Consider the following 17,810-nt stretch of genomic DNA (forward strand, 5'->3'; position numbering starts at 1 on the left):
TAAGGTTAATGACTGCATCATTAAAAGAATTAAATGGAAACTGTCTCTGTAAAATAATTAATTAAATAACAAAAATCAAAAGACATTAGCTGAAAAAAAAATGAATAAATACCAAAGTACTGTATAACCGTAATACATGGCTTGATTTCTGGTAGAACCACCCATTCATTTCTCACTTCTCTGTATACAAAGAAAAGGTTCGAGAGGCCATGCCCGTCTATATCGGTATAAACTTAGTACCAGCATACGTACCGTTTCAGTTAAAGTTTAGTAGTGTTGAAGTACCTACTGGGCGGTACTTCAATCAGACTAAATTTACACGCGGAAATTTTTTTTTGTAGTCGGAATTTTATTCGATGTCGGGATAGTGACGATAAGAATCACGAAAGACTTTTTGGGGTGCTAAATTTTTATTGAAAATAACATGCTGGAATGCCTATTGTCTTCTGACAACGGACGGCGTTTTCTACTGATGTTATGTCTTATAGAACCAGAGGTAGGTAAGTCCGGTACCAGTCGTTAAGATTTAAATTCTTCTTTGTATTGAGATTCGATTTTTTCCTGTTTGCAAGCGTCGACTCAGACAAAACAGCTGATTCATTGTGTGATTTTTTTTAGCTTTTATCTTTAAACAATTTTAAATTTGAAGGTAATGAATGGAGTCACTGTTGCTCACACAGAGGATCGATTTAACTATTTAAGGTAAAATGGTTGATAAATTTTTGTATCATGTTGTTTTCCCATATAATAGATGGAACATTTTAACAATTAAAATAACATGATGTAAACACCACTGGAATTTTCCAGTCATGTTAATTGGGTACTTAGGGTACCGCTTATCAAGGACTTAACATGTAATCAAGAGTGAACAACATATTTTATAAATACTGTGAATCCCAAGAGAGCTATGTATATACAAAAAAATGGTTAGAGCGTCTTCTCATTAAGGAATATATTAAAATTGTTGGTTTTTCCAATATACTTTGCACAGATTTATGAAGATTTTAAGGTTTATTATCAATTTTCTCGTGGAAATCCCCAGGGTCTAAGAGTCATGACATAATTTTTACGCTTTTGGTAGAAGGTCATAAGCAAAATATTTTGGAGATGTAATAAATGAAACATATTAGGAATGTCCCATATATGGACACTAAAAAACGTAGCAGAGCATATTTTATAAAAAACTACGGAAATATAAAGGAAACATATTGTAAGAATGTTCTATCTAGAGACATTAAAGAAACCATAATGGTACTGTCTTGTTCTTTCCCGTCCATTATGTATAAATTAAAACAATCGAAAATAGTCAACTTATTTATTTAGTTTACTATGAAATTTCTACTTTACTACTCAATTTTACTACGAAGACATGATGAATTACGACTACTATAAAAAAAATATTATAGAGATTTTTTTTATTGTATTTATTTACAACTATTTCAAATTTCGCGCCAATGTTCCGAACTTTACCTCACCGAACTGACAAATGACTACTATCGGCGATGTGGCTCCTTATATACTCGGCAGAACGCTATTCCGCAAGATTCTCGCTTAACCTTCGAGATGTCGTGAGGCGTGCCACTTGTGTCATTGACTTAGAATCATCTGGTCTCTCGGTGTTTATACAATAATAAGATTCCTTATCCTTATTAGAAACCATATAGAGTAAATTACGTGACAAAAACATTGATTTCATTACTTAAACATATCTTAACATTTCCTATAGTAGTCAGGTCAGATATAATTCTGAAATGTAAATGTTGGAATGCCTGTAGAGCAGAGGATAAGATATTTAGTAGAAAACTACGGGAATATAAAGGAAACATATAGTAGGAATGTTCTATCTAGGCTCGTTAAGGTGAGGATGGTTTCATTTTTAAATAGGTTTGGCCTATTGAGTCTTTAGCAGTTTGGCTTTCGTGAGTCTGTGAGCATAAATTATGCTATCTTTAACTTTCTAGAGCACCTGTACAACCGAATGAATGTTGGTGAAGTTGCAGCAGCGGTATTCTGTGACTTGTCCAAGGCATTTGACTGCGTGAGTGCTGCTGATGAAACTGGACCTCTATGGTTTCAGAGGAACTGCCCTTGAGTGGTTTCGTTCCTACTTATCAAATCGTGTCCAGGCTGTGAAATTTAATGGTGGTATCTCTAAGGAACTTAATATAAATATGGGTGTTCCGCAATGATCAGTACTTGGTCCTTTACTTTTTCTCATTTATGTGAACGATCTGTCGCAACTGCAGGTAACTGGCAAATTTACATTGTTTGCCGATGATACCACCATCCTCTGGCACGACTCTAATGTTTCTCAAATGGAGGCCAATATACGTGCAGATTTATTAAAAATAAAAGACTGGTGTGATGCAAATTTTTTGACATTTAATGTTTCCAAAACAAATATTTTTAATTTTAAATGTAATACAAATGACAAATGTTTAAATAATGAAGCCATCACCATGCCACCGTTCATTATTTGTTGAGGCTACCCATTCCTCATTTTGAACTTGTCCGTAGCTCCGTTAGTAGCTCTCTCCGAGGTAGAAAGCTGTTTAATAAACTTCCACTAGAAATAAGACAACTTAAGACTAAAAAAAGCCTACGTACAAGGACGAAAATATTTCTTGCTAGTAAAGCGTACTATAGTTTAAGTGAATTTTTTAATGATTAGCATTTAAGTATTTTTCAAAGTTTTATATAATTTTATTTTATTTTAAATTAGTTTCTCGTTTTTATTCCTTTAATGTACAGTCTATTGGCTTTGTCTACAACTTCTATGTTTATATTGACAATACAGCATTTTTGAGTTGAGTTTACCTCACCGAACTGACAAATGACTACTATCGGCGATGTGGCTCCTTATATACTCGGCAGAACGCTGTTCCGGAAGATTCTCGCTTAAACTTCGAGATGTCGTGAGGTGTGCCACTTGTGTCATTTCGAAATGACGTAGAATCAGCTGGTTTCTCGATGCATAAGAAGTGCATGGAAAGCATTTCGTTACTCATAATTTATTATCAAAAAAAAAAAAATCATTGGAGAGAAAAATTGTGTATTTTAGCTGTAATTAAAATTCTATCTTAACATTTTTTATAGTAATCAAGTAAGATATGATTCTGAGATATAAACGTTGGAATGTCTATGTCTGTAGAGCAGAGGATAAGATATTTTGTAGAAAACCATGGGAATATAAAGGAAACATATTGAGGGAATGTTCTATCTAGGGACATTAGAGAAACCATAATGGTACCGTTTTTTTTTCCCGTTCGTTATGTATAAATTAAAACAATTGAAAATAGTCAACTTATTTATTTAGTTTACTATGAAATTTTTACTTTACTACGAAAACATGATCAATCACGACTACTAGAGATATTTATTTTTCTTGTATTTATTTACAACTATTTAAATTTCGCGCCAATATTCCGTAGCTTGCAAACTGACAAATGACTACTATCGGCGACGCAGCTCCTTATATACTCGGCAGAACGCTGTTCCGGAAGATTCTCGCTTAAACTTCGAGATGTCGTGAGGTGTGTCACTTGTGTCATTCCGAAATGACGTAGAATCAGTTGGTTTCTCGATGTTCACAATATCATTACTAGTAACCATCTTTAACCTTATTATAGTAACATTTATTGGGTAAATTCCATGACAAAAACATTGATGGATTTTAATGCTCATTAATAGTAAGTCCTAAGATGTTTTTGATAATAATTTGGGATATGTGTAGGAATCGGAACAAGCAAAATGTAGCATAATATTTCTTTTATCAGCGGACACAGCCCTCTAATGGTTTTTAATAGTTTCATAATTTACACCGATTTATGAACATTTTAAGGTTTATTATCAATTTTCTCGTAGAAATTCCTCGAATTGAAGAGCTATGAAATAATAATTGTTACACTTTTGATAGAAGGTCATAAGCAACATTTTGAAAATCTAACAAAGAAAACATTTTAGTAATATCCCATCTATGGAGTTTAAAAAACGTTAATGATATATTCCAGGAATCACTGGTATAAGAAGTGCTTGGAAAACATTTCGTTACTCATAATTTGTTGTCTATAAAAAAACATTGGAGAGAACAATAAAAGAGAGAAAAATATAGTAATTAAATAAGATATAATTCTGAGATGTAAACGTTGGAATATCTGTAACGGTATGATACGGCTCCTTATATATTCGGCAGAATGCTGTTCCGGAAGATTCTCGCTTAATCTTCGAAATGTCGTGAGGTGTGTCACTTGTGTCATTCCGAAATGACGTAGAAGCAGCTGGTGTCTCGATGTTTACAACATCGTTACTAATAATATTCCGTATCCTTATTAGTAACCGTATGGGATAAATTACTTGACAAAAACATGAAGCATTTTAATGCTAATTGATAGTAAGTCATAGGATGTTTTTGATAATAATTTGGGAACCCAGTCCTCTTATCGTTTTTGAATATTTTCATCATTAAAATGTAACCTATAGTGTACACCATATTCAATAAATACTAGAATAACATGTCATGTCCTGAATCTCAAGAGGGTGATTTGTATTCATAAACCTGTATAAAAATAGGTTAGAGCGTATTCTTAAGAAACCTGAATCAACATTGATGATGGGATTTCCAATGTGTTTGAGTCGTATTTAGTGAGCTTTATGACGCAATAACGTTACATGTTTTTATTGTGTTAATAGTAGGAGATTTTTGTAAAACGTCGCATCTAAAACACGTTTGGAATATATCAAATTAAAGGAATATTTCATATTTTTGAATTTAAAAAAAAACCTTAATCGTATATCAGGAATCCCGTAATTATGAATAGAACGTATTTTTTTATAAAAGATCAATAAACTGATTTTATGATGGAGTTTTAATGTACTGAAGACGAATTTATTAACGTTTTAAAAACTATTACCCTAATAAAACAATTAAGTAGGAAAACATCAAAAGGCTCTATGAAGTTACCATTTCTCGGGGAAATCCCTGGAATATGAGACAAGCAGTTATTATATGATTAATGATATTATAATGACTTAATGCAAAAGACACGGTTTTCAATACGTTCCTTATACTCGTATGTCTTGGAATGCATATAAAGATACGTATTTAAAAAACAGCAAGATGTTTTTGAATTGTACACAGCAGGCAAGATCCATTAATTTAAAGAATAATTTTTCAGAAATGTCTTTTACGAATATAATCTTAGCTTTTAGTGTTATAAATCAACGATTTAACTTATTGCCATTTAACATTTAGCAATTGATTAGAGAATGAACTTTTAGGTGTTAACATAAGCTTGCTAATAGAAGCAATGACTTATTTAACAATTCTTCAACGTTGGAAGTCTATTAATCTTGAAGTTTTAAGAAGAAATTTCTATTCTCTTATTTCATTTAATCGAATCTCCTAAATCACACTAAACATACTTTGGATATACTCTTTTATACTCTTAACATCTATATATAAGTATAGACGCTATTACCTAGAAAAATACTTATTTTAATGATAAGCTAAAGCACGAATACTTTCCCTGCAGCAATTGTTGAAACTTGATCCTACTTCGTCAATGACATCCACACTTACTTAAAATTTTTATCAAGGATTTTGGTATGGATAAACTGCCCATATTATGTAATAAACCTTTTGAAGTCTACTTGTATGCTGGTGGATGACCTATCTAGAATGAATAAAATCTTATTAAGAGGTTAAAGATCATATCCTAATAAAAGATATTCAGAATCTATAACAGGAGAAATATTGGTGAGACTCATGAGTTCTATAATTTAGTATAAGAAAATGAGATTTCTGCAAAAAATTTGTTCCAAACACGCCTGCTTGGACTTGTCGAATACACGATGCCTATGCTGAAACTACTTATATGTACACGCAGTTGATCCATTATCCAACCAGTGGTAATCAATATTCTCCCAAAGTTGTATAATTGTGTAAGGAGGTTGAATAATATTTAGCCTAGAACATCTTGTGAAACTGTCACACTTTCACCACCGCTCCACCGGCCAACCAAGAACAAACCAATGCATTTATTTTGTTTACAACGGCGATGTGTATGTTACATTATATGTGTGTCATTCGAAAATGGAGCACCGAATTCCACCGATTTATTTCACGCCATGATGTTTGGTAATTACTATCTTATGTATTTTATTATTGGTCTGGAAATATGGTGTGAATTTATGGAGATTCACGGGCTGCACTATTGCTGGTTCTCTTTTTTTGCTATAAAACTGGTTAAATTTACAAAGTTTGAATGCTGATAATGATAAATAGAAACCTTCTGCAGAAAATGTTGATTTTTTGAATCACTTGGTGATGAGAAGCCCAATCAGAAGCAAATTGTGACGATTTCGAGAATGATCAGTTATTACTGTTAGTACCGTAAGAAATTAGGAAATCTGCTTTTGAACAGTTGAAGTTCAAGGTTCTGTCAATTTTATTTGAAAAAAACTAAAGACAATGAATAATCAAAAATGTTCTGAAAGGTATCAAATTCTCTACAGTGAGCCACAGTCGAACGCCTTACTAAGGTCAAAGAATTGAGCCATGCTGTAGTTTCATATATCTAAATTTTATAGCTCAAAGTCTAAAATTGACATTGCATATCTCTCCTCATGTTTGTCTGAAGTAATGGGGACTGAAGGAAATTGAAAAAAAATCTTTCATTACTATGTTTATTAGAACCATTCAAAATATACATATTCTTACATAAATGATATTTACAGGAGAATTTTAATCAATTTGTTAATTGTGGGACATAAAATGAGAGGCCAGTCAATTTTTAATAGTAATCAAGTTAAAAACTAAACATTTTAAAGGTGAAAAAGCTGAATTTGATTTTATTAAAGACGAAAAATTGACAATACAAATAGATAATAGTAAAAAAATAAAATCACATTTCCTTACCTAGAAACCTGGAATTGCTGCAAATCAATTCAAATATTACTCCCGATATTGAAAGAGAACTTTTAGGAAAAAAAGTTATTAATTTAAAGTAGCATGATTAAAACAACCCCAAGCCACGCTTCCAGCATCACGAACTCAATAAATATACCTGGACTGCTAATGCATATGGTCACGATACCCAAAAATGACCACTGCCTGGTGGCCGCCATTTTTATAGTGGTTGTGTCCTTTTGATGTTGGTCACTCTGAACATTTTCAGTGTTGCCAACAAAAATATATTTAATAACGGTAATGAAGTTGACGACGATGACGTTTGACGTGTGCGTTTTTGGCGATTTGTAAACGACGCTTGGGTATATCCTCTGCAACAGGCGATATAGCTTCCTCCTTAGTTAATTCGTGGATAATGGATCACCATCCTTATTTAAACGTTCTTGGTTTGAATTTGGTTCACTGTTTCTCAAAAACGAATTATTGTGAATTGTCTGTGTTTATTGTTGTTTATTTTTACTATCTAAACCCTTGCTAATTACAAACCCTCATATCTATATTTTAATTTTTATAGATCGTTGTACCTATTAATGTGAAAACACTGTAAATAGAAGGAAAGTAAAAGTTCTAGTAGTAAAAATAAAAAAAAAATAAAAGTATTTTTAACTGAATTTGTTAAGTAAATACAAGGAAAAATTTAAATGAAGATCATCAGTTTCATGGTATTAGGATTTATAAGATTCAAGATTATCAGAATAATAAAACGAATATTTTAAAGTGATATAATATATAAATATTTTTCATCTCTCTTAAGTTAATTGAAACTTTGTCTCATTTTAGGTGAGAATTTACTTTTATAAACTTTAACCAAATTCTTAAAGTAGTACAAGAAAAATTACAGATCTAAGGCAACTCTCTTAAATTCTTAACTAAATGTAACTTTCTATTTTGTATTTGTAAACATAACCTCTCAAAAACTTTAATTGTTTTGTTCACAGTTGGCACAACTGAAATTTGTCAGAGTGACCAACATCGAAAGAACACAATCACGCAAAATGGCGGCCCCCTAGTAGTGGTCATTTACTTTTCATTGAATTGGCACTCCAGGTATATTTATTAAGTTCGTGTCCAGCATGCATTGAAAATCAAACTCATATAATGTGTCAAATGATTGTCATCAGTAAATGTCAACAACGTCATTTCTTTCAGTTCTCTGTCAATTTGACAAGCAGGGTGGCCAACATACGATTCCGATTTTCACCACACAAGCTTCATACATGTGGGTATTGTTATTGTTATGGCTTTGTTTCCTTCTTCTTGTTCTTCTTCTCCTCCGATAGAAGTTTTACCGCAGAAGACACTACGTTATTTGTTATAATGATCTTCTCCGTTACATTTCTAAAGGTGCATTCATAATCAATCCGCGAGCCAAGTTCGACGTCAAGTGTAAATTCGGCATACTAACAGCCGTTCACAACAGATTTATAAATGTCGTTTTTTGCTCCAATGTATTTTGAATTATAGGCCTTTTTATTTGAAAAATTGTACAACTTGATAATACTTTTAAAATTTAGATGACGCATTGGAATATGTACCAGGTCTAAGGACAGATACTCAGATTGTCAATCCTCATCAAGAAAGTAATATAGAGAGAAGCGAGAGACCAAAATTAACTACCAGAAAAAAAGCAAAACTGGAAGTTTCTTCAAAAGAGTCAATTGAGCAGATTGATAATGTCCTGCTAGATGTTTCAATTGACATAAAAAATATTAGAGCAAACACAGATATCCACCAAATACTAGTGTCTTAATGGAGGAACTATAAATAAATGTCATAAATTTAAAAGATTTCTCAGGGAAATGGACTACTTTATTATATTTATTACGAGTATACTAAATATCCTTGATAACTTTTTTGTTTGTTACATTTTTGGATTTCATCTTCAGTCATCATCTATTCTTCGTTATAAGTATGTTGAGTTTTATTATGTTTTTAAGTTATTTTTGCCTAGAAAACTTAATACAATCATGTAATTAATATTTATAAATAAGACTGATCAGGGTATTAGGTGGCTTTAACACTTTCACTGCATCCATGAAAATAAATTCTTCTTTTAACAGCAAAAGTGCCAAGGTAATATGCAGCAACTATAACGCATTTAATCCTTTATCCATAGTTTGTTTTGTTAGCGTTAAACTTAGTTCACTATTCACGAAACAAAGCAACAGGATAATTCTCAAAGTTAAGTCAAAATAAACATAAAATAATAAAAAGGTAATAATTACGCATGTCATAACTCGGCACGACATAAAACCTTGCAGCTTGCAAACAATTTTGCCCACTTCAGCACACATGCTAAAGTTGAATTTTATTGTGAATGGTCCTATTACTTATAACCTACTTAGCATGCGTGTCCAAGTGTCACTTCACACACGAATTGATTGTGAATGCACTTTAACAGAGAACAACACAGACTGCTTATAGACACCAGTACGATTGCTGCTTACAGAAGAAAGCCAAATTCCATGAGGCATCAAAAAAGGCGGCATACTGTGACCACTAATTCTTAACATATATTCAAAGACTTTAAACGTACTACTCAAAAACAAGAAAAAGGAGCACAAGTCAATGGAGAATATATTGAATATAATGAATACGATAAGATTAATTACTTAATCGCGTTCATTTGCACATCAATAATGACCAATTTCATTCAAAACATGAGTAGGAATCTTGGTGTATACATGGATATTGACTTGAAACTTTCACTCCATGTAAAAAAAATACAAAAAGGTTATTCAATGCTTAAATCCCTTTACTCCTAAAGATATGCGTTGAATATTGACTGAAGAAAGACACTCTGCGATTCTCTGATTCTTCCACATTTGAAGTTCTGCAATACTGTTTATAGTCCTTGTCTTGATCATCAGGACCAGAAGCGTGTGCAAAAACTTCAAAACGCATGTGTGAGATACATATTTGGAATATGATGACCACACAAGTATTAAGCCTATACAACTTTATATTTTGTATATGTCTGAACTTGTGTTGCAGCCTAGATGTACAAATGTGTGTTATACCTATATCTGAAGGTTGTGACTTGTGTTTTTTGTAGGATATTTGTATTTTATTTATCAGGCTGAAACAGCTTTTAACTTTAGAGGCTGAAATTTGCCTTTTAATCCATGTGTCTATTTTCGCTGATAGTTATGTTGATATTTTCTTTAGGGATTAATAAACCTTTTTAGTATTAGTATTTTAAGCCAACGCCAGTGTTATCCTACCTATTTAACTGGAAGATCTGTAACATCTATTAAACTGTGCCAACGCAGAAAAACAAAATATAGAGATTAACATAAATAACAATAGAAAGACAAAGGTTCTTTATTCGACAACCACATCCTTATGCTGCACTACAGATTGATACGAAAAATATAGACAGACTAAGCCAGATTAAGTACTTTGGATATTTTTTCACCGAACATCTAAACCCAGATAGAGAAATAAGGTGTAGAATAGAGACTGTCCGCACAACAAACTATTCAAAAAATGAAAAGACTATGCTGCAATAATAATCTAAATCCAAAATTACAACAGAAAATGTTAAAATCCTACATATAGTCAGTATTACTATTGGACAATTAAAGCTGCTTATAATTAATCGGTTACATACATCCACAAATGCTAAGAATACTCTGGACAGCTATGCAGACCAACGAAATAGTACTTAACAACTCACGCAATACGTATGCTATTAAATACAGTTAAGTGAAGGATACTCTTATATCTTATATCTTGGATGTCTTCAGAGAAAAGCGATACAGAATCCTACATATATGCCTGATCATGATGGGAAAAGTGAAGAGAGAAGGTAGCAGACTTCCAAGCCGCTATACACAGCACAGAATCGATAATGCCAGAAATATAGAAAAATAAAACCCAACTTTAAAAAAAAAATAACTATTTTAATTACAATTTAAGATTTAAAAATAAAATGAACAAAAGCAAACAAAATATAAAAGTCACCGGGATCGACTTAAACTTTCAATAGTCAAAGCCAATCTGTCCTTCCCTTCAATGCCCGCGTGTATTTCCTTTTCCCAAATTATGCTGAGATCGATATTCCCTTTCATAATATACCGTTGACCTGGACCACGATGACGACGATACCAAGCCAGGCTATATGCACGTGATCCGAGACGTGATCCTTATTCGGCATATTTCTTACACGGCCTTTTCTGACTATGGCGTGTCCTCATGCCTAAAATTCATTTCGATTCAAGTCGACTTTGTTAAGAAAAAGAAATACGTATAAGCATTAAAATAAAACAGGCATTAAAGAAAACAAAATTTTATAAAAAACAAACTGAGAAAATCAACAGCTTAGCAGTCATGGAGTCGAACATCCCGTGAAACCTAATACCTAAGAAAACATTAAATTTGGGTAACACGTTGTATGCATACACAGGGTTAAGTATTTAAAAAAAAATAAATAGGCCAAAGCAAAGAAAGTAATATTAAAACGTTAGGTACTTAAATTTAATAATAACAAAAAAATACTAGCGCTAGTATGTTAAAGGCGCACCAGGGAAGACCAAAAGTAACCAGGAATTTTAACCACTTGCCTTTGGCCCACCTGAACCGGGGAGCCAAAAGTACCAGGAATTACAATAATTACACCTGCAGATGGCCCCCCCACAGAGCTCTGCAACCGGGCCAATACCTACTTTAAGATTCAATACCGAATCTTATCCAGGGTTTCATATTTTCCAACCCTGCCACACCCTTATACGGAATGCGTGATCGTACAGCTCCAGGTATGTCGGTCACTTCATACCGATCGTGCTCCAGGACTTTGCTGATCCTGTAAGGTCCTCGCCACTTGGGCAAGAGTTTCCTGCTGGTCCCAGTATTTGGAGACGCTGTAAGTCGCAACAGCACTAAATCACCCTCCACATACTGATGTCCAGGAATCCTCTTGGAGTCAAATCGGCGTTTTTGCTCAGCCTGATGATTCTCGGCGAGTCTTAACATTTCCGCTTGGATAGCTGTCACATCCAGCGGTTCCTCTTCAACTGATGAAATCTTGGTACTCCACCTCTTCGGCTTACCAACAACCTGTCTATTCCAGCCACTACGGTCTCACCCATTTTCGAGATGCTTTCAGCCAAAGCACTCGAAGATGTTCCAGATGAGGAGTACCTTCTAGAGCTGCTCCTAGAGCGGTGATGTCTATCATGCTGCTGAGGTTGACCGTTTCTTCGAGAACGCCTTCCGCGAGCCACCCTATCGTCTTCCACCCTCGACCCAACGCTAGTGTTGGATTGCTATTTAGCAGTCTGCTACTTTTTAACTGCTATTTGGTTTAGTAGCAACTGCTATCTGCTATGAGTTTAAGAATCGCTATTAAAATATCAACTGAATTTTTTTATGCAGGCACCTCGGCAGCTGAGTGTCTGGTGTCTCGTTGGTTGCAGCGGCGTTTATGGTGCGGCGTCGGCGATAGCGTTATCGGAAAGAAGTCGGCTTTTAATACTTTAAAAATTAAGGAATAAAAATAAAAGCTTTTAGCGATGTTTCTTTGTCCACTCGGTCTGTTTATAGTTGATAATAATTGTTCCTTTTGCAAATTCGCTCATGGCTTTTTACAGTATTTTACAGTTTAAAATTTAACAGTTTAAAGTTTACACAGTTTACAATGTTTACAGCTAGGACTAGCTATGTACGACATGTACGTATGGAATAAAACTCAAATAGCACCTGCTATTAAATAGCAGCTATTTTCGACTGCTATTTTTGATTCGCATTAGCAAAAGCATTTGCTATACGAAAATAGCAGGTTTGTCCCAACACTACCCAACGCCTCCTCTACTAGAAGAGCGGCTTGAGCCTCGACGACGATGACGTACCAGGGCTCTTTCGTCACGCCGAGATTCGCGTTCTCGATATTCGCGGCGCTCATAGTCTTCCTCGTAACGCGGCATTTTCACACACAAAGTTTTTTTTTTTAGTTTTTAAATAAACTAACACGGCGCGCAAGCGTATAATCCCACTTCTGATGTCAGAAATATAGAAAAATAAAACCCAACTTTAAAAAAAAAATAACTATTTTAATTACAATTTAAGGTTTAAAAATAAAATGAACAAAAGCAAACAAAATATAAAAGTCACCGGGATCGACTTAAACTTTCAATAGTCAAAGCCAACCTGTCTTTCCCTTCAATGCCCGCGTGTATTTCCTTTTCCCAAATTATGCTGAGATCGATATTCCCTTTCATAATATACCGTTGACCTGGACCACGATGACGACGGTACCAAGCCAGGCTATTTGCACGTGATCCTTATTCGGCATATTTCTTACAATAAAGATTTGTCCAAGTAATTGCCAACATTAGGGAGGCCTGATAAGACCTTAGTTATAGCTATGGAGGGAATATGTCGAAATTAGTTCTAATTAAAAATTTCAATCAAATAGTCAAATCATGAGACTTTCAATAGGAACCAATAAGACAAAAATTAAAATCTATCTGAAATGATCAAAACAAAGGTAAAAACACAAAGTCACGGCCTCATTAAATTTAGTTATATACTGTTCGTGTAAGCAACACGTGTTTCGCTCATATCCTATCTTGGAATGCGATTTTTTTAGGTCTTGGCCTGATGATGCTTCGATAGCACTGAAACACGTGTGGCTTACGAAATTTAGACATTTAATACTGACTTTGTGTTTTTGCCTTGTCTTGTTTGGTCTCTTGAAGAAAATGGATGACGTCTCTTAAGTCAACTGTTTTTTTCCAATTTCTCCGATTCCTAAAGTTACTTCTCGCTATATTGACTACTACAACTAAAGCGAATTATTATTACAAAAAAAAAATACAACAACAGATAAGGAAGCTGAATTAAAATGAAATTAGCGGCGCGAAGTTTTCCCTTGCAGTGCCTAATTTGCGTACCAAATGAACAGAAACGGAATTAATTGAGGCTAGCCAATTAGGTGGCACCGCTAATTTATGTAACGTAGTTTAATGCGGGTACGTACTAAAAAAAATATTATATTATGCGTCTGTTATAGAGTGAAAAGATATAACAAAGGTGGCGGGGTCAGGAAATAAATAAATTATATTAAAGTTCTTATAAAGTGAACTTTTGAAATAAATTCCGTTGAAGCAGAAAGTCTTATTTCGATAATAAAGTTGACATCAGCAAGAGCATGGGGAAATAATTTAAAAACTTTGATTTCGACCTCATTATGATAAACAACTCTTCATTTTAAGAAAGAATTATTCGTTTTTTTCGGTTTTAAAGAATAAACTTCTTGATTTCTTCCAGGCATTTGAAGCTCTGGTTTCAACCAAACTGGAGAATTTTAAAAGTTCATAAAGAGAGTATAAAATTAGGTTTCTTACTAGAGGTTCTTATCAAAGTATACTCGGAAAGATGTGAATTTTATAGAACTATATGGTGAAGTTGGTCAAAAAAGAATACAGAATCCTGAAACTGAACTTTTACCGTCCCTAGTTAAAATCGTAAAAGGTGATAGCTGTAGTAAAATAGTGAGACATTTTCGTGAAGAAAAAGTAAAATCTTAAACGAAGATGAGTAAAATGTAGTTGAAACAATAATGATAATAATCCTTATAATATACAATATAACAAAACCCAGAGATAACTTCATGATTAAATGAGATCAAAATAATTTAAGATTAATTGATGGTATTAAGAAATTTAAATAGCTCCAAATGCCTGGAAGTTAGGTAGAATTAGATCATCGAATGCTCTCTTAAATGTTTTAAAAACTCCATGACTCTAAATGTCTGAAATCTACAAGAGATGCCAAATGCTTGGCTTCAAATGCCAAAAAGACACATAAAATTCACACTTCAAATATATGGAATAAAATTGAAGATTATTCTAGATATTTGACGTAAATGAAGCAAAGAACAAGGTGGGGAACAAAAACCACTTGAAATATATAAAAAAAATTAATAATTTCAATTGTATTATATAGCAATGGCTTCAAATTCAGAAAAACATATGAAATAACCTCCTAAAATAAAAAATTAAAATGACTTTAAATATACCAGGAGGAAAACTGGAAAACTTCAAAAGTTGAAAAGCTCAAGAACACGTGCTTATAAGAAATCGCTTCAAATACCTTAGAAACTATTCAAGGTCGCTCGAATTATTGTCAAACGTCTTCAAATACCAGAAAGGAATAAACAGTTTCAAAAGCCTGGAATATAATCGAAAATTAACTAAAAATGTCCAGAACAAAGAAAAAATGCCTTTAAAAGCTCCAGATCTTACAGTTGCGATACCTCCATTTGTATTGGATTGAGAGTGTCAATTCATTAAATCGGTCTTATAGATCAAATCATTACGAAGCAAATAAAGTTTATTTCATGATTGTAATTTCAGTAGAACCAAAAACCTAGAGGTTAACGCTTGAAGGTATTACTGACGTGCAACAAAATTCAAACATCTGTAACTCTTGAATAATTTAATATTAAAATGTTTCTTTTACCAACTTTATAAAACTAATCATTACTAATGAAATAAAGTTTATGTCATGATTGTAACTTCAGTAGATCAAAAGTTATCAACCAAAAACCAGGAGGTTAACGCTTGAAGGTGCTACTGACTTGCAACAAAATTCAAACAGCTGTAACTCTTAAACTATTTAATATTTTTGGAAAATTTGAAAAGATTCTTAAAGATAATCGGTCAGTTTTAAAGTTTGTTTATATTAGTCTTGACTGTAGGTCAATTACCAAAGAAGTTATAAGCCATTTTTTGTTCGGGTCCAGTTTCAACGCACTTGTCTAACTTGTAGCTGCAATTTCTCCTACTGGATTGAATTGATGATGTTACTTGATATGATTAATTTTATAAAACAAATCATTACTAATCAAATTAAGTTAATTTCATGATTGTAACTTCAGTAGATCAAAAATTATCAATGAAAAACCTGGAGGTTAACGCTTGAAAGTGCAACTGACGTGCAACAAAATTCAAACAGCTGTAACTCTTGAATGATTAAATATTTTGGGAAAATTTAAAAAGATTCTTAAAGACAATCGGTCAGTTTAAAAGTTTGCTTATGTTAATCATGACTTTAGGTCAATTACCAAAGAAGTTATAAGCCATTTTTTGTTCAGGTCCAGTTTCAACACACTTGTCTAACTTGTAGCTGCAATTTCTTTTACTGTATTGAGTTGACGATGTCAGTTAATATAACCAATTTTATAAAACAAATCATTACTAACCAAATAAAGTTTATTTCATGATTTTAACTTCAGTAGATCAAAAGTTATCAACCAAAAACCTGGAGGTTAACGCTAGAAAGTGCTACTGACGTGAAACAAAATTCAAACAGCGGTAACTTTTAAACTATTAAATATTTTGAGAAAATTTGAAAAGATTCTTAAAGATAATCGGTCAGTTTTAAAGTTTGTTTATGATAATCATGACTGTAGGTCAATTACCAAAGAAGTTATAAGCCATTTTTTGTTCTGGTCCAGTTTCAACGCACTTGTCTAACTTGCAGCTGCAATTTCTCTTACTGTATTGAATTGACGATGTTAGTTAATATAACTAACTTTATAAAACAAATCATTATTAACCAAATAAAGTTTATTTTATGATTGTAACTTCAGTAGATTAAAAGTTATCAACCAAAAAACTGGAGGTTAACGCTTGAAGGTTCTACTGACGTGCAACAAAATTCAAACAGCTGTAACTCTTAAACTACTGAATATTTTGAGAAAATTTGAAAAGATTCTTAAAGATAATCGGTCAGTTTTAAAGTTTGTTTATGTTAATCATGACTGTAGATCAATGACCAAAGGAGTTATAAGCCATTTTTGGTTCGGTGCCAGTTTCAAGGACTTGTCTGAGTTGTAGCTGTAATTTCTCCTACTGGATTGAATTGACGATGTTAGTTAATATAAGTAATTTTATAAAATAAATCATTACTAACCAAATAATGTTTATTTCATGATTGTGACTTCAGTAGATCAAAAGTTATCAAGGAGAAACCTGGAGGTTAACGCTTGAAGGTGCTACTGACGTGCAACAAAATTCAAACAGCTGGAAAATGTTAATAAATTCTTAAAGATAATCAGCTATATTTCAAGTTTGTTTATGTTAATTATGACTGTAGGTCAATTACCAAAAAAGTTATAAGCCAAGTTAAAAATTACAATTTAATGATATCTGGAGAATAAGGTAATTCAGTTTATTTTTTTAAATATGGATAAATCATCCATGGAAATTGGAAATGTTTTTTTAAGATTATTATATGTACTGCTGAAACCAAGAAAGCTAGAGTTTGAACATCGAGAGGTTAGAGTTTGCAAAAACTATTAGAAAAGCAAATTCTTTATTTTTATTGACACCACTTAAGATAGTATATCTCGTATGCAACATTGAGTTGGACAGAGAAAACCAGTCTGTAAACTTGAGAATAAGAATTGTACTTATATTGGAATCATTTATATGAGTGAACATGATGCAGTAATGCAGCAATATATTAAACTTCATATATGCTAAACAAGTTTACCATTTATAAACAACAATCAAGAGAGCTATGCTAGGGATATTCTCTCAATGATGGCAGGTTAAAGTGCAGAAGAGTTGACTATTGAAATTTTCTGACAACTTGATATGATGGAAATTGAGCAGATCAAAATGCATGATTTTATGAAAAATTCGATTTGGGTACTATTCGATATAAGCTATACATAGTTAGATATATCAATTCTTAGCTTGTGAAAATTTGGTGAAAACGTTTTAGATCTATCTTTGCAAAGTAATTTGAGTCTAGAAATGGCAAGTCTACTACAGTTGCAATAAATTTCTGTTTGAGAATTTATTTCTTTTCAAATCCTTGTTTTGAAACTTAC

At 32.8% G+C, this 17,810-nt stretch overlaps 1 protein-coding gene and 1 long non-coding RNA gene across 3 annotated transcripts in view; one reads left to right on the forward strand and one right to left on the reverse strand.

The window, feature by feature from the left end:
• The first annotated feature begins 254 nt into the window (after nucleotides 1–254).
• LOC126733638 (uncharacterized) overlaps nucleotides 255–17,810 on the forward strand; it is a 153,133-nt gene continuing 135,577 nt past the window's right edge. Inside the window, exon 1 of one of the 2 annotated variants that reach the window (XM_050437029.1) lies at nucleotides 255–500. In XM_050437029.1, the coding sequence (XP_050292986.1) occupies nucleotides 478–500 (23 nt within the window). In that variant the 5' untranslated portion in view covers nucleotides 255–477. The remainder of the gene's footprint in view (nucleotides 501–17,810) is intronic. The other variant, XM_050437030.1, reaches the window with a different exon arrangement.
• LOC126733640 (uncharacterized) lies at nucleotides 10,852–13,271 on the reverse strand. Its single transcript, XR_007659799.1, has 2 exons — nucleotides 13,115–13,271; nucleotides 10,852–10,969 (listed from the first exon to the last, which is right to left on the reverse strand). It is a non-coding gene; the product is annotated as an uncharacterized LOC126733640 (long non-coding RNA).

This window comes from Anthonomus grandis, chromosome 2 (assembly GCF_022605725.1).
Source record: "Anthonomus grandis grandis chromosome 2, icAntGran1.3, whole genome shotgun sequence".
Classification (NCBI taxonomy): Eukaryota; Metazoa; Arthropoda; class Insecta; order Coleoptera; family Curculionidae; genus Anthonomus; species Anthonomus grandis.